This window comes from Schistocerca americana, chromosome 1 (genome assembly GCF_021461395.2).
Source record: "Schistocerca americana isolate TAMUIC-IGC-003095 chromosome 1, iqSchAmer2.1, whole genome shotgun sequence".
NCBI classification, from domain to species: Eukaryota; Metazoa; Arthropoda; class Insecta; order Orthoptera; family Acrididae; genus Schistocerca; species Schistocerca americana.
The window spans coordinates 816981840-817000410 of record NC_060119.1 but is presented as its reverse complement, the minus strand read 5'-3'; the positions used below and the strand labels follow the sequence as shown (position 1 = coordinate 817000410).

The window sequence follows — 18571 nt, the reverse complement described above, 5'->3', positions numbered from 1 at the left end:
GATGATAACTAGTTTGGACAAGAAGAGAATAGAAGCTTTCGAAATGTGGTGCTACAGAAGAATGCTGAAGATTAGATGGGTAGATCACATAACTAATGAGGACATATTGAATAGAATTGGGGAGAAGAGGAGTTTATAGCACAACTTGACAAGAAGAAAGGACCTGTTGGTAGAACAGGCATCAAGGGATCACAAATTTAGCATTGGAGGGCAGCATGGAGGGTAAGAATTGTAGAGGGAGACCAAGAGATGAATACACTAAGCAGATTCAGAAGGTTGTAGGTTGCAGTAAGTACTTGGAGATGAAGAAGCTTGCACAGGATAGAGTATCACGGAGAGCTGCATCAAACCAGTCTCAGGACTGAAGACAACAACAACAACAACAACATTGTAATGTTACTGTTTGGATGACTTCCCCACTATACTGTAAACTGTTGACAGTGTGGACTTAGGTATGTTAATACGTTTATTTTGTTTTTTCCCTCATTGTTGTTCTATTATATCAGTTTAACAACTGTTTTAAATTTTAAATTAAAGTTTTGTTATTAGCAATATGAATTAGGATAGTGTCCTACCCATCAGTTGGGGAGGGAGGGGGGATGGGGGACGGGAGGATCATAGGCTAGGGATGGGGAAAGATGCTGCAGTGTTGTCTATGGGAGTGTGCATGGACAGAATGTGGGCTACTGTGAGCAACGTCAGAACATCTGCAGGCTGTAATTGGGGATACAGGCAGGTGGAGGACATTGACCACCAGAAGTTGAAGCCAGGGGTGTTAATGGTACAATGAATGTTTTGCAGGGAAGAGTTTCCATATCTGCAATTCAGAAAAGCCCAAACCACAAACACCTATTATTCTGTCCCCCCCCCCCCTCCCCCCAGTACCTACTATTCTGTCCCCCCCTCCCCCCAGTGAATCTGCATAGCCCATAGCCCTTTCCTCCTCACTGGATTTCTCCTCTCTCCTTCCCACCCTCCCCCTTCCTCCAACACAACCCCCCAATTCTCCACGTGGCAATCAACCATCGTGTCACTGTCCACTTCCACAGGCAGGCAGCACTACAGTAACTATCCCGATCCTTACCCTGTTATTTCTGTCCCTGCCTCATGTATATTCTGTACCCCCACTAAGCAATCTAGTCGAGATCGCCACTCACTGCAGTTGAGCCTCAGAGCTCAGAGATGATAGCAGCCATGTGCCTGTGAGTTGTGTGTATATGAATGTGTGTGTGTGTGTGTGTGTGTGTGTGTGTGGTTACTTCTGATTAAAGATTTCATCCAATAACTTCATAATATCCAACAACTTCTTTTGAATGTGTCCGTTTTAGTCCTCAGTGCCTCCTCTGTTTGGTAAGTTGCAGTCTATTGTAATTTATAAAACCTCATTATGATGGATGTAATGCTGTCAACCGGTGATCAACTATTCTGTTGAGGAATACTGGCAATAATTACATTATCTTCTTGACTAAACTGGTTTATGACTTATGTAGTATCAACTTTTCTGATTTCATGACTGCAGTAGGCCTGCTTCACTTCAGCTGTTAAACTGCACATTGTAAATAATTCTTTTCTGGTGAATAGAAAAATTGATTTGCTAGTATTAAAACTAATCATTGCTTCACAGGAAAAGTGTGGAAGTAATAATATATTCTGAGCCTTACATTGAGGATGTAACAGCAATAATATTTGATGCTAGAGATCAGTGGCTTGTTCAAGTAAAGGCATTCATGGGTGGAAAGTTTCAGACACTGCCTTTCCCTCTCAGGGCACATGTTGAATCTGTCAACATATCATCTGTAGAAATGGAAAAGGATACACAGATAAACAACAGTTACACAGCATCTTTATCCATCCCTAAGGTAATATTTTATTCCTTTTATTAAAGAAAGAGCATACTCAAATAACTTTGATGCAAATAAATAACTGCATCTGAGACATGTCTTATGGTGTGTTGCTTGCCAATTTTGAAAAGCTGTTGACTTATATGTGTGTCTGTGTGTGCATTTGTCTGTTGGAGAAGCTTTCTTATATGATCTAGGTGAATTGTAGTTTTATGTGTTCTGTGAGCTTATATATTCTGCATGACAGATGATACATCATCTTTCTGCTTACATATAGTGTGAGAGAAATAGTGTATACTCACGGACATTAATAAAATACGGTAACATTGTCAGAAAAATACTAACAATGATAAGCAGATGCCCAGTTTGTTGTAGTACCTTTTACACCCAGTATAATGATTTTTTTTCCCAAGTATCTGTTAAATCCAGTGCTTTGTTATCAAGATCAGCTGGACAAATAATTAAAAACAAGACCAAGCAGTACTGAAAATTTAAGTTCAGCTTCAACTACAATATATGAGCACGAACTGTATACTTAGTTAAATGATTAAATGTAAAATCTAACAGAAGACTAAAGAAAGGAAGAATAGTTGCACATAGCTGTCTTTGATGTAATTTAGATAAAGAGATATTACCTATACAATTCAGATTCTGACATTATCTTTGTTGACCATGTCTTCAAGATCAATTATCTTGTCCATATTCTTTCAATCAGGCTTTCTTCCATTTCACTGCTTAAGAAGGAAAGAGAGTTACAAATTGTATTTAGTATACAAAACACTTCTATGCATTGTTAAACAAAACTTTATTATTTTTATACTAACCAGCTTTCAGGCTGTAAACCCGGTTTCCAGTACACAACCGATTTCAAAGATGGAAACCTTCCTAAACTTTCAGTTCTCAACTTACACTACAAAAGTTACCGCTTAATACTATTTTTACATAGTTACATTTGTATTCTACAATGTGATGACATTCTGTAGGACAGTATTTACTCTAACTATGAATAGACATACATTGGAGTAGAGCTGAGAACACAGGAATATGTATTTCTATGACTACCTATTTATGAACAAAAGTACCAAGCTTCCCCTCATATGTGGAAGTTGTAACATTATCTAAAAGGGGTGAATAATTGAACTGAGTTTCGTCATTCAACAATAAATGTGGGGAATACATACCATTGTTTCTTAATTTCTAATATTTATAATGGAATGAGTTTTTCCCACTTTCCACACTATGTGTAGGATTTCTATATCTATTAGATATTTGTGGTTCTGATTTAAGCAATGCTCAGTAAACAATGCATCCGTCTTCTTTACTCTCTAATTTCTGTGGTGTATTTTGAGCCTAGCATGGATTGACCACCCAGCTTGTCCTATTGAGCGGGACTGACACTCTTGGTAGATGATGTTATAAACTCAACTATTAATGATGGCACGCTGTTTATCCTTTGGACTGAATAAACTTCTACCTAATGTCTGTGAGACATAGAAAAATACAGATAAACCCTTTGGTTTTAAGAAGCTGTTTATCCTATTAGAAATTTTAGCTATGAAAGGAAACCGCACCATTTCTTTTTTGGTCTATCTCTTTTGTTTGCGATGTCATAAATAATGTTGGATTTAAATTCATTAGGTGCAGCTATTGTTTTCATTATTCCTGTTCATAGTCTTCCAGCCAGTGGCATGGGAATAGAAAAGAGATGGTCGATCATGTGATGGAATGCTGCATGTTTGTTATCCATTGGGTGTAGAGAGGATATCAGTAAAGGAGTCCGTCTGGTAAATTTTAGATTTATTGTTACACTTTGTAACTGTAAGTTGATGTCAAGGAAATTAAAAGTGAAACCCACTAATTGTACACTGACTTTTATGTTAGTATGCCCTTGGTTCATATTATCCAAGAACCTATGGAGTTGTCTATTGAAACCCTTCCACACACAAAGAATATCATCAACATATCTGTATCAGTATAGTCTATGACAATATTATGAAAGGATAGATTAGTACTCACCATATAGCGGAAATGTTGAGTCTCAGACAGGCAAAGCAAGAGACTACTAAACAAATAAACTTTCAGCCAAAAAGCTTTCATATGTGAATTAGACAGTACACACACACACACACACACACACACACACTCACTCACTCACACTCACACAAATGTAACTCTCACACATATGGCCACTGTCTCTGACTGCATCTGGATTTTCCAGTACAGCATATGTTTTGCCAGTGGTTCACTCTCTTTTTTTTTTAAAAAAAAAGAAAACATGGTCTACCACTTTTCCATGAACTTATCTGTAAGTAAGGGGGCTAAAAGTAATCCCATTGCCAGACCATTTGCTAATTTGTAATATTTAAGTCAAAATGAATAGTCACGATATCAATAATATTTGTTTATTAACCAGTCTTGACTTATGTAAAAGCAATCTCCAGAATTTTTGGCCCCCTATGGCTGGTACTGGGAGCTCTTTAGTTTTCTCATGATTGTATCGTGGTATCACAAGAAAACCGAAGAGCCATCCACACCAGCCATAGTGGCCAAAAATTCTGAAGATGGCTTTTACACAACCCGGGTAATAAACAAATATTATTGTGATGCTGACTGTTCATTTTAACTCGAATATAGCGTCGGGTCACTTTTCTCCATAGGCTATGTTGACTAAATTTATTTGTAATAAAAGCAGAAATAATTTCAATTTAAATAAAATTCTGTTATATTGACTATTCTCATCTGTTCTTCTGGTTTAATTTTATGTAAATACAATAACTGTGACAAAATAGCTATACAGTTTTTCAATGGCAAGCTTGAGAACAAGCTATTTATATATTTATTTAGCTATGTATTTTGCATTTTCTGAAATCTTCATCTCTGTTAACTTGTTTACTAAATTTTAACTGTTCTTAATCCAATATTTCCCTTTGCAGTTCACTTTTTTCTTCATTGTGTTGCTAATACTCATGGCATATTGAGCACTGGTGACTTTATTGCTGATACCAGTGGTCAGATTGGCACTTCCTTTTATGAAGTCTGGATAAGCCATATTGCTGTTGAGCTCTAGAATTCATTTAAAAATACTCTTACAACATATTATAAAAAAGCATGGGAGCACTAATTTACTAACTGCTTAGCATGATCATTGTATTAAGCTGTTGGATCTTTCTGCACTTTTTGTAGCTTTGCTGACTGGAAAAATTCTTCCACTTTGTTTATATAATCTGCTTTATTTAACTGTATGATAGCTCCTCCTTCATTTCCTTTAGTCACAATCATTACTGCTTTCAGTCTTAGTTTTAAGTTCCTTGTCTGCAATATGATTCAAGCTAAGCAGTTAATAAATAAGTGCTCAAATATCTTTTCTAAACATGTTTGTAAGAAGATTCCTCAAATGAATTGTAGATCTCCTTGGCTGTATGGCTAATCCAAACTCTACAAACCAGAAGTACCAATCCAATCAATGGTATCTTCAATACAGACACCAATGCACAATATTGCCACAAGGATCAGTGACATCATGAAGAAAAACTGAACTTCGAAGGGAAATACAGCATTAATATCACTTTGGTAAACAAGTTAACAGATATGAATTTCAAAAAATTCGGAATTAGTCTCTTTTGATGTATACGGCATATTCTCAAGCATTTCTGTGAAAGGTTGTATATATATTGAGTTGCAGTTATTGTGTTTACAGAATGTTGTCCAGAAGAGCAGCTGAACATAATCACTGCATCCCCAATAAAAACTGAGGAAGCAAGCCAGATCTCTTCTGTACCCAGTGAATAAAATAGATACACCAAAAAAGAAATTGTGTAGTTACCTTCCATAACTAAAATTTCTAAAAGGATAAGAACATTTTAAAGGCAAAGGGTTGCTTCACATTCTTGTATGTGTCAGAGACATTAGGAAGAAGTCTGTTCAGTTCAAAAGATAAACAACTGCCATCATGAATAGTACACAATAGAAACTGGAGACTAAAGAAGACAGATTCATCCAATGCTGAACACTGCTTAAACCAGAACGACAAATATGTAATAAATGTAGAAGTCCTAAGTGCAGTTGACAAAGGGGGAAAGACACACTCAATTATAAATATTATAAATAAAAAAAAAAACAAACGACTGTGTTTATCTGACATTAATTATTGAGTGAGCAGACACATTTTGGTTATTCACCCCTTTTAGACAATGAAACTTCTAGAGGAGGTGAATTACGGTGTCTTCATTCGTAAACAGGTAATCACAGAAATACCCATTCCTGTCCACAAAGCTCTACTCCAATGTATGTTTATTAGTTAGGTAAATACTGTCTTAATGAATTTCATCTGGTTGTACAGTACAAATGCAACTGTGTCAAAATAGTCAGAAGAGATAACTTTTACAGTGTACAATGAGAAATGAAGGATGAAGAAGCTGACATGTTTAGCTTTGCTGGATTGCATCTTTAAAATAATTTGTGTACTGGAATTGGAATTACAGCCCAAAAGCTAGGTCATATAAAATTAATAAAATTTTGTGAAAGGAGGTAGAAAAGTGTTTTGTTTAGTATGCAATTTTTCCCAAGAAAGCACAGTTGAATCAATTAAAGGAGATTTACAGAACTTGCATATTATTGAATTTTTATCTACTTAGTTATTATACAGGGTGTTACAAAATGGTATGGCCAAACTTTCAGGAAACATTCCTCACACACAAAGAAAGAAAATATGTGGACATGTGTCCGGAAACACTTACTTTCCATGTTAGAGCTCGTTTTATTACTTCTCTTCAAATCACATTAATCATGGAATGCAAACACACAGCAACAGAATGTACCAGCATGACTTCAAACACTTTGTTACAGGAAATGTTCAAAATGTCCTCTGTCAGCGAGGATACATGCATCCACCCTCCGTCACATGGAATCCCTGATGCGCTGATGCAGCCCTGGAGAATGGTGTATTGTATCACAGCTGTCCACAATACCAGCATGAAGAGTCTCTACATTTGGTACCGGGGATGTGTAGACAAGAGCTTTCAAATGCCCCCATAAATGAAAGTCAAGAGGGTTGAGGTCAGGAGAGCGTGGAGGCCATGGAATTGGTCCGCCTTACCAATCCATCGGTCACAGAATCTGTTGTTGAGAAGCATATGAACACTTCGACTGAAATGTGCAGGAGCTCCATCATGCATGAACCACATGATGTGTCGTACTTGTAAAGGCACATGTTCTAGCAGCACAGGTAGAGTATCCTGTATGAAATCATGATAACATGCTCCATTGAGTGTAGGTGGATGAACATGGGGCCCAATCAAGCCATCACCAACAATGCCTGCCCAAACGTTCACAGAAAATCTGTGTTGATGACGTGATTGCACAATTGCATGCGGATTCTCGTCAGCCCACACATGTTGAGTGTGAAAATTTACAATTTGATCACATTGGAATGAAGCCTCATCTGTAAAGAGAACATTTGCACTGAAATGAGGATTGACACATTGTTGAATGAAGCATTCACAGAAGTGTACCCGTGGAGGCCAATCAGCTGCTGATAGTGCCTGCACATGCTGTACATGGTACGGAAACAACTGGTTCTCCCGTAGCACTCTCCATACAGTGACGTGGTCAACGTTACCTTGTACAGCAGCAACTTCTCTGACGCTGACATTAGGGTTATCGTCAACTACATGAAGAATTGCCTCGTCCATTGCAGGTGTCCTTGTCGTTCTAGGTCTTCCTCAGTCGCAAGTCATAGGCTGGAATGTTCCGTGCTCCCTAAGATGCCGATCAATTGCTTCGAACGTCTTCCTGTCGGGACACCTTTGTTCTGGAAATCTGTCTCGATACAAACGTACCGTGCCACGGCTATTGCCCTGTGCTAATCCATACATCAAATAGGCATCTGCCAACTCCACATTTGTAAACATTGCACTGACTGCAAAAAACCACGTTCGTGATGAACACTAACCTGTTGATGCTACGTAGTGATGTGCTTGATGCTAGTACTGTAGAGCAATGAGTCGCATGTCAACACAAGCACCGAAGTCAACATTACCTTCCTTCAATTGGGCCAACTGGTGGTGAATCGAGGAAGTACAATACATACTGACGAAACTGAAATGAGCTCTAACATGGAAATTAAGTGTTTCCGGACACATGTCCACATAACATCTTTTCTTTATTTGTGTGTGAGGAATGTTTCCTGAAAGTTTGGCCGTACCTTTTTGCAACGCCATGTATGTTACTGTGTTACATACAGTTTCTTTGAAAAGTCTTTGGGCTTTGGAAAGAAGCAGATGTGCTAATATCTCCCAAGACAATTTTTTTTGATGCCAGTTACTAAAGCATAGTATAAAAATTTACTGTTTTCTGATAAATGTTATGGAGCTGTTTAATACATAGAGACAAAATTAACACCTATGCTACATTATCTTAATATTATTTTAATTTTCAACTATTATTTGCAGGATTATGTTGAAACCTGGTGGCCAGCTGGGTACGGTCAACAACCACTGTACGAGTTAATAGTTACATATGGAAACCACAAAATACAAAGTCAAGTAACAAAGAAAATTGGCTTCAGGAGTGTCATGATTATCCAAGAACCAATCATCAAGGTGAACACGTCAGGTACAATAATGTAGAGTTTTTGGGCCTACAAGTGATTTTTTTTCTTAATTTTTAGATTTATTTCTGTTGTTAAAGCTGTTTCCTGCCTAGTTATATTTTACATGTTGCATTTATAATGTATCACAAGATACAGTTTTCTTATGGCTAAAAAATTGTATATGTGCCTAGTTATGTATAATAGAAGACTCTCAGATCTTCATTTTTAATGTACATTCGTTGCTAAAATCCATTCTTGTGTGTTTTTATGAATATGTCATGAGAAATGAAAATTTTTGCAGGACTAGGACTCAAGTCCAGATCTCGTGCTTATCACAAGCAGTTGCTTAGCCTTTTATCCATTCACACACACATGTAGAACTGTGCCCAGAAATTACAGTTTTGATGTTTTAAAGTGTTGTTTTATTTGACAGCTTGACATGGGTTCACTGGCAGACTCAATAATTATTATGTTATATTGCCACAGGGTTGACTTTTTATTTTCTTGTAAATGGTGTACCAGTATTTGCAAAAGGATCAAACTGGATCCCATCCAACATTCTATCTGAAATGAGCTACAATGAGACGAAGATCAAATACTTGCTTAACTCAGCAAAGGAAGCAAACATGAACATGCTACGTGTCTGGGGTGGAGGCTTATATGAATCTGATACATTTTATGATGTAAGTATTTTTTCTTGATTAAAATGTATTTATGCAAAAACTTTCATTTTACCGTGTTTTCATGTTTTTTGATGAAGTACGTGTTTCAGTTTTTGTGTAGCAATATTATATTGAAAAGACTTGATTAAAAGACTGACCTTAATTGTGCTGAAAATAATATTGTCTCATATGGAACTTTTTAAGACCACCTAGTATTGTATTATTACACAACTTCAGAATATACTTGTAGTCATATTAAAGTTTCCTACTCTTCCACTTAAACAAATCAACATGCAAATTAACTGTTCCCATCAAAACTTGTTGTCTATCACAGTGTCTTTCCTAACTTTCCCAATGAGTAACTAGGATAACACTGTCTAACTTGAATCAACAATAAAACTTCTTTACATGACAGAGACATCTATATTTACCTCTTTGTGTCATGCTGCAGAGGAGAGCATCAGTGTATCATCCATTTTGTCCTCAAAAGATGGTGTAGTGGTTCTTGGTCTAGTTCCAGATGCGCTATGTCCATTTAATGCTTTGGCACCCTTATGGTGCTTTAGGGGTTGAGTATAACCACATCAGTGGATGTCACTGCACTCACATCGTATCCTTCGGCGGTGGCAATTTTGTGAGCATTGTTCCAGTAGGTGGTGGCTTCGTCTTTGGCCTACAATGTCTCTTGTTGACAGGAGATGGCTCAGTGCCTTCTCTTGTGACATTTCAGAGAACTTTGTTTCCTTGTGCGACCTTTCATGTCCAACAATGGCAAGGAGTCATGTCAATCTGCCAAGAAGGCCACAAAAGGGATGATGAGTGGGTTGATCTCAATCTTATTGTCATGGGTTGGGTCAGTGGGCAGCAATGTTGATACCGTCGGAAGGTAGTCAACAGCCGGATGAGGTGGTGGGCCATCCAAGGCGCCCTCCATTGGGCTATGATATGGCTCAATTGTGGCCTATGTGTGTCAGCATGAGGCATCAGAAGTGACAGCAGTGGCATAGGTCACCAGTAGTACCATTGTTTGCAGTGCAGATGGTTTTCTGGTCACTGGAAGTTGCTTAATGCATTGTTGTAAGCATTTAGATCTAAGGTGGCCTTATTTGCCGCACCTGGAATGGGTGCAAGTCTGACCGTCATACTTAATTATTGGACTGCATACGCCAATCTGTTGATAGAACAGGACATGGTTTCAGAGATCCATGGTGACCTGTTACATACCATTTAGAGCATATTTCCAAAACTGTGTCCTATCCTTCACACAATGGCCATGTACTGTGCTGCAACAGCTTCCTCTGGTGGAAGTTTGAATTGCAATTTGAAAATGAATGTCATACTCATGCCTAAGTCTGTGTGGTCAGTGGTCACTGTCCCGATTTTGCCATCAGCATGACAGAAGCAGAGCACTGTTTGGTCTTGTATAAGATAAATCCACATGTTGCATTGTTAATGGTTTTAACATAAGACCATGCTATTCAAGATTGACAAGTGTACTCCTATAATGCTGGTTGCTGGGATTTTGATTTCATCTCACAGAAAATGTTCAACCTCAAGTGCTTTAGGGCAGGCACAGTCATAGCAGAAAGTAACTTGGAGTGAAGATTTATGGTAATGGTTTGCTATGTATCATAGACACTAAGCCAGCGCATAAGCAATGGCTGTCAGAAAGGTGAGCTCTCACTCCACACATGAAAAATGCTAGCACGTCTGCTCTGTTTCCATGCTGAATGCAGACTCTAATACCCTACTACTTAAGGTAGACCATGTGGCTGTGTAACCATACTGCTACAGTTGTGTAATTGTTAACACATCTGCCTACTGAGCAGAAGGCCTGGGTTCATATCCAGTCTGTGACACAAATTTTTACTAATTTCTTCAATTTCTATCATTATCAAAGATAATTTGTGACTCTTATGTCTCATGGAAACTGTAATTTCATCAGATCAATAAACAATTACAGGTGAGCAAAATGGTAGCATTAAATTATCATTGTGTCACTCAACATGTTGTATTTTTCCTTTTTAAATAATTTCACTTGTAGTCAAACAGACATTAATTCTCAGATCTATACACAATTTAATTCAGTTTATATTCCTCAAGAATGCACCATAGGTTAGCTTCTGCAAAATACACATTGTATTATTGTAAAGTCATTTTTATTTGGTTGTAATAAGAAAAGTCATAACTATATACCACACAAACTACAGAGATCACAAAAGTCACTCACAAATACATTTTATAGTAATTTGCTGCAATAATATTACTTGATAGAAGGATAATCTGTATAATACTATCTTCATGGTGTGTCAAGATCATTGACAAAGGAAATTCACTAGTGTATTCATAAAGTTTTTAAAGAAATTTGAGAGACTTGATGAAAGGTCTGAAGTATGGGAAACAATGAAAAAATATGAAATGAACTTTAGGATTTAAAGTATGTAGTACCTCTACTTATAAACAGTAAAGATAGTGTTCTCTGTTGCTGTTGTCCAAGAAAGTAATATAAGCAGTCAAATAAATCAGACTTTTGATGAACTTTGTTAATTTCTCTGTGAGTTCAAATTCACTTGAAAAGTAACCAGCAAATGTGACATAAAAAGAAAACCCTTCTAAAAGATTTAAAACATTCTCTTTCATTCACAAAATTAAGGGAAGCATTTAAACTACAGGGCATGGAAATTGTTCCTTGAGGGATATATTCATTATGAACCAGATGAAAGATACATATCATAGAAATGGGGGAAATGGAAATTATGACTGTAACATCACAGTACCCAGTAGACTCACTACAATCCGAGATCACAGTAGCCTTATTACAATGTAAGGAACAGAGTGCACAAAGTGCTAATTAAGTGTAGGGTATGATGCTGTTTCTTTGTGATATGTTTAGTGTTGCAAGATGGCCTTCTTCATATAGGTCCCATATTTGGTACTGCGTACATATATTCCTATTTCTTGTGCTATCACATGTGGAAAACAAGTATGTGTACTAGTACTTCATGATAGAAATCCAAATTCAAAGTTGGTACAAGTTGTGATAAGTATGAGGATCATTCAAGAAAAGAAACAATGTCCATACCACACAGAGCTTTCCTTTGTATAATGCATTATATTAGAATATGCATTATTATGGTAAATAACATTGAGAATGTCATGCAGAAATTGCAGAAAATAAGGCTGTGAAACATCCTCAGTACTCTACTATGCAATCCTCATACTTTAAATAAGGTGATTGGATGTCTTAACAGTGAAAATTTTACAAATGTTCTGCCTGCAATGCAGGGAATTCTTAACTCAGGTTGTGCCAAACTTTGTTCTACCTTTTATTTGCAACAATACTAAACAAAGTTTCATTGGAGAAGACCAAATCATTGGCTTTCCTGCTTATAATTAACTCTTCTGCTCCTTGCAACACTCATGCTCTGAGTGATGAGGCATGTCCTGCAGGGCACATTTTTCCCAAAGTATTTCCTGCAGTAAATGGTAATAGACTGTTCTTGGAAATGAGGCACCTCTGCCTACATTAACAAGCTGGTGTGTCTGCTCTGCAAATTACTGAGTGAGTGATACAAAATGTGACGGTTGACTTTATGTTGGTATAGAACCTACTGTACTCATGTAAACTGTTATATGAAAAGCTCACCATGCAGTTAATGAGAACTTGTGCCTAGATGCTGGTTATTCAATTAAGTATGATATGTTTCCAAACTGTTTCCATGAAGACGAATGCCTCACCAATATGCTGTCGATATGGTTGTGCTGTCGGTTGAAGGATGGCATTCACATATCGTACAGCCATTATGGTTCCTTCCATGACCACCAGTGTCATAAGTAGGCCCCACATAATGCCAGCCCAAAACAGCAGGGAACCTCCACCTTGCTGCACTCACTGGACAGTGTATCTAAGGTGTTCAGCCTGACCGGGTTGCTTCCAAACATGTCTCCAATGATTGTCTGGTTGAAGGCATATGCAACACTCATTGGTGAAGAGAACATGATGCCAGTCTTGAGCGGTCGGTTTGGCATGTTGCTGGGCCCATCTGTACGGCTCTGCATGGTGTCATTTTTGCAAAGTACGGCTATGAGCACCAAAATGGCACCATCCTTTGCCAACCTATTCATAGGCCATCTAGAGGAATCCTTCCTAAACACCCAGAATCCTAAACCCCTCACCAGGTTCAGATTCATTGGTGACATCTTGCCAAGGATGTCAGTAGTGAAGTTGCGTATCATGCAGCCTACTGCGCACAGTTTGAGTCATAACATGACGTCCTGAGGCTGCACAAAAAGCATTTTTCAACATGGTGGCGTTGTTGTGAGGGTTCCTCTGAGCCATAATTCTTAGGTAGCACTCATCCACTGCAGTAGTAGACCTTGGGCAGCCTGAGCGAGGCACGTCATCGACAGTTCCTGTCTCTCTGTATCTCCTCCATGTCTGAACAACATCGCTTTGGTTCACTCCAAGACACCTGGATACTTCCCTTACTGAGAGCCCTTCCTGGCACAAAGTAACAATGCAGACATGATCAAACCGCTGTGTTGATCGTCTAGGAATGGTTGAACTACAAACAGCACGAGCCATGTACCTCCTTCGTGGTGGAATGACTGGAACTGATCATCTGTCAGACAACCTCTGTCTAATAGGCACTGCTCATGCATGGTTGGACAGGTTTAGTGACATCTCTGAACAGTCAAAGGGACTGTGTCTGTGGTACAGTATCCACAGTCAACATCTATCTTCAGGAGTTCTGGGAACCGGGGTGATGCAAAACTTTCTTTGATGTGTGTCTGTCCTCACCCCCAATTATTTTTCCTTTGAAGGTAATACCTACAAACAAGTCCTAAGTACGGCTATGAGCACCAAAATAGCACCATCCTTTGCCAACCTAATCATAGGCCATCTAGAGGAATCCTTCCTAAACACCCAGAATCCTAAACCCCTCACCTGGTTCATATTCATTGGTGACATCTTTGCGATATGGACTGAGGGTGAGGGCACCCTGTCCACAATCTTCCAGAACCTCAACAACTTCTCCCCCATTTGCTTCATCTGGTCCTACTTAACCCAATAAGCCACCCTCCTAGATGTTGACCTTCACCCCAAAAATGGCTACATCAGTACCTCAATCCATATCAAACCTACTTGCCACCAGCAACACCCCCACTTCGACAGCTGCCACCCACTCCATACCAAGAAGTCCTTTCCATACAGCCTAGCCAACCACAGCCATCGCATCTGCAGTGACGAGTGGTCCCTCCCGAAATATACTGAGGGTCTCACTGAAGCCTTCATAGACCATAATTATCCTCCCAACCTTGCACAAAAACAAATCTCCCATGCCCTATCTTTCCAGTCTGTTAAGATCCTTAACTCTTGTGTCATAATTCAATGTAGTTTCTTCTTCTGCAAGTAGGCTCAATAGTTTAAGAGATATAATTCCTTGCTTTTGGTTACAGTAGGATAAAAATGTTTCCTATCTGTGGTGCATATTTGAATTAAAAGTTGTAGATATCCCACATATGTTTATTTCTGATCACGATTCACAAGTAATACCAGAACATGCTACTTCTTACATCAGAACAAAACAGAGTCCAGATTACTGGCCAACATTAACACATGCTGAAAATCAACTCAGATACAAAGTGGCAAGGGATGCTTATGTAGCATCACAACTCAAAGATGCTACAACTACATATCAACTGTTTACATCAAAAGGTGCAGTTTATAAGTCAGTAGTATTTCATGACATTCACTCTGCAGAAATTTTTTAAATTAAAATGTAATATATACTTAAATAGTGATAATGGTAGATTTCAATCACTGCAAAAGTTTCCCTCAACCTTAAAGTGAATACAACATTTCACATTCCGAAATACATATTTTAGTATATTTGCACCTAAGTGAATTAATGTTCTATAATTGATTTAATCATACCATAGAAAACCAAAATTTATGTGATTTGTGAAGTATTTTTGTGTTTCGGGCAATCTGATTTTACTCTGAGTATTTGTGTGTGCCAAGTACACCAACTACTGGCAAAAATGAGGTCACTTGCCAGTTACATTACAACTATCGAACATGATCTGAAGTCATATCCAACGGCTTGCCATGCTATGGCACTAGGAGCAACACCATTGTGCTTCCTCAAAACACTGGAAGTATGGAACCTCTACCCAGGTCATTGTCATACTTACTGGTGATAGTCATCCAGGGTAGTGCAAAACTGCAGTTCATCACTAAACTCAAAGTGGTGCCATTCAGTCATCCCAGTCATGGTACCAATCCAGATGCAGCAGTTTGCATTATGTTGTAGTGCTAACGGCAGCCTAAGTGTGGGGTGGTAATTTCTTAAACCAACTGCTGCTGTCTCTGACCAATGGTGTGGGATTACACAGGATGTTGCAGGAGGCTGTTAATTGTTCTCAGATGGTTGGTGCAGATGTGAGAGGGTTATGATGTGCTTGGTGCACAGTTCTGTGATCCTCCATTATCAGAATGACATTAACAGCTCTCACTATCTAATTCCAAGAATAACTTAAGGTCTTGCCTAGTTATTATGTGCTCATATACAAAATAAACTAATAACTTTGACTCTGATGTATTAATCAGACAAATAATTACTAGATTGAACACAGATGCAACTGACATTAAATAATGTACCTCAACTATGATGGTCTCTAGTTCAACCATTGCAAGTTAATTGCCTTTAAAATTCACACATAATTTCACAGGCTGGTGGAAACGACTATGAATTAAGTGATTTAAGAATAGCTCACCCCCACATATAATGGTTAGTAAACTCGCTATATAACATAATAAATAAAAAAATTAAATGAAATACAAGTAAGACAGTGTTCACAGCTAAAATTAAGCTAAACTCTACACTAACACAACTTAATAGATGCACTAAACCTAAGTGTTGTTTATTAACAGAAAATATTCAAAGTCCCACACTGGCAAAATGAGTTACAGTCCAGATGGAGTGTCCAAATTCAGAGTCCTAATCAACTTCACTCACAAAAATACAATTCCTACTGAACTTCTGGCAGGAAAAAAAATCAGTCTTGACAACTGCAGAAAAATTCCAAGACCTCAAGAAACCCATGTGATATATTCTTAAGGGTCACGACTATTGATGCAAAAAATTCCTATCACTGGAAATGTGCATGAATAAATCACCTCTCAGGTCTTGCCTCTTCAAACTCGTACCAAATCATGACTGCAAGATGGGCGCCACCCTTTTAATGCATGGAGCTCCCCTCCATACAAACACCCTGCATCTGTGTCACTTAATGATTTTGAACTTTCAGCAGCCTGCTTCAAAACTTTTTATAAATTAATGATATCAAAATTCTGAATGCATCACTAGCTGCATGCTAAAATTTTAAACAAGAGTGATACATTACACTTAATTAGTTTGCACAAAATTTAAAGTTAAACAAATGCAAAGTTTTATTGCAGTGCTAAAATCAGTTTATAATCTCTCTTGTCATTGAATTAATCACAATAATGATAAGTGTAATAGTTTTTAAGTCATGCATGAAACTATGCAACTTTATAACCAATTGATTAAAAGCACAATAAAATGTAAATCTTATAAATTAAATGTTGGATGTGGTGTGTAAGAATGTGCGCCAATGTATACTGCCTTGCTGACTGTGTATGTGTCTTGTAATTAATTATTTGCAGAATTTTTAATTAAAGTTCAATTAATAAGTGTCTCACAGCTTAATTAATTATGATGTGACACATGTGAGTAGTTCAGTCAATGTGCATTACTAAGAGCTACAATTTGAGTGTTTGATCTTTATCGTACCTTAAGTATTATAAAAGTTATTAGAGATTTGCTGCATTTCAGTTATAAAATCATCTTTATGCTGTATATTCTCACATATATTAATTACTAATCATATCTGCATACTGGCAAAACCGTGCTGATCTCCTGTTTGATTTGATATATTGTCATTTGCTGTATCAGTTACGGTTTCTGCTTTAGGCGTGCAAATACAAACAATTTAAAATAACCCTTTGGGTGTGCTGGTGGCAGAACTGACTTAAAATCCACTCATTTGAATCTGACAGAAGCCAATGTGTGCTGTCCCCACCACTGAATTACATGGCACTGAGAGCTGCTGTATGCCACCCAACCTTGGCCAGAGGCATGCTTGCACAGAGTCTGCATCGTGGAATGTGTGCAAACTGAATGCTGCTCATGGCCAAAACCAACACCCACAGTCAAATATAGGCTGTCATGTCACAAAGTATGCCTGTGCTCACCACCATACAGTCCAACACTGAACCACTGTCACATCGAACTGCCACACGAAACTGTGTATTGCACTATTCAATCAGCTGCCCAAATGCAGACCCACAATGAGGCCCTTTCAAATCCTGTCAGCTCCTGGCAATACTGTATCACGGAGATTGTACCTGGAATCATTTGCATACCTGCTGATGGCGTGCGTATATACAAAATTCTATTGGCATTTGGCCATATCTCCTAGGTACCACACTTCTTTTTGGTTGGCAGTGGATTTTGTTACTCTTTACTAAGGCTGGAGTACTTTCCACAGTATGACGTTATAATAAAACTGCTTCATTATGCCACATTTTAAGGAAGTATATTTTTTTAGTATATGCACAGAAACATGCTCTTCAGTGGTAGACATGGACTTTACATTACTTGATGAAAAGAGGACTATAAATGTGAGCAATGATATATGGTCTGATATCCTTCATGACTATTTTGGGGAAGTTTTTATGTCTCTCCAGAGTATGGATTACATGTAACCTTCACTGTTCAGGAGGTTAGATCCCTCTGGTTCAGTGCTGTCCATGAAGGGAATGAACGTCATTAAGCAGTCTAGCAGCATATATTTGGATGTTTATAATGGGCATCAGTTATATGTATTAGCAACACCTGTAAATGTAATGGTCATTGGCACTGTCCACCATGAGAGTTTCTGTCAAATGCCTGCTCTACAGATAGCCTCTATGTGCTTTCACTTGTAATGAAACTTCTTTGTTACGTTACGTGGGGAGGCAGTGAAATTTTGCTGGGGCAATATTTTTAACATTGAAAAGAGATTATTTGATTTAACCACAAAAACCTTAAAAATTATTCTTGTGTTCCATAGACATTCAAGACACCTGTAATCATGGGGGTGTTTCTTACTGATCATGTTGGCCTCCACCACTCAAAGACTTACTTTGAGACAAATGTAAATGTTTACTGCTAAAACAGTTTCCAAAACATTACACTTTAGTAATTAGTTCTGCAGTGACACATATATAGTTCAGTTGATTTCTTATATGTATCTTAGTTCAGTGTAACTCGGAGTAATCTGCTTCCTGCCGCTGGTGCTATTGTTGCTGCTGAAATAGTCGTTGCCTTGGTCCATTTCATCCGCTAACTGGATCAAGTTTGTGCAAATTCCATGAAATAATCCAGGTACCAAATCGTTTTAAATTGGTT

General features: G+C 38.0%; 1 protein-coding gene across 2 annotated transcripts in view; it reads left to right on the top strand.

Annotated features, from left to right (window-relative positions):
• Positions 1-18571, top strand: part of LOC124612951 (beta-mannosidase) — a 420275-nt gene that overhangs the window by 305818 nt on the left and 95886 nt on the right. For both annotated transcript variants that reach the window (XM_047141471.1, XM_047141479.1), the window contains exons 6-8: positions 1625-1859; positions 8291-8453; positions 8917-9113. In XM_047141471.1, coding sequence (XP_046997427.1) covers positions 1625-1859; positions 8291-8453; positions 8917-9113 — 595 coding nt within the window. The remainder of the gene's footprint in view (positions 1-1624; positions 1860-8290; positions 8454-8916; positions 9114-18571) is intronic.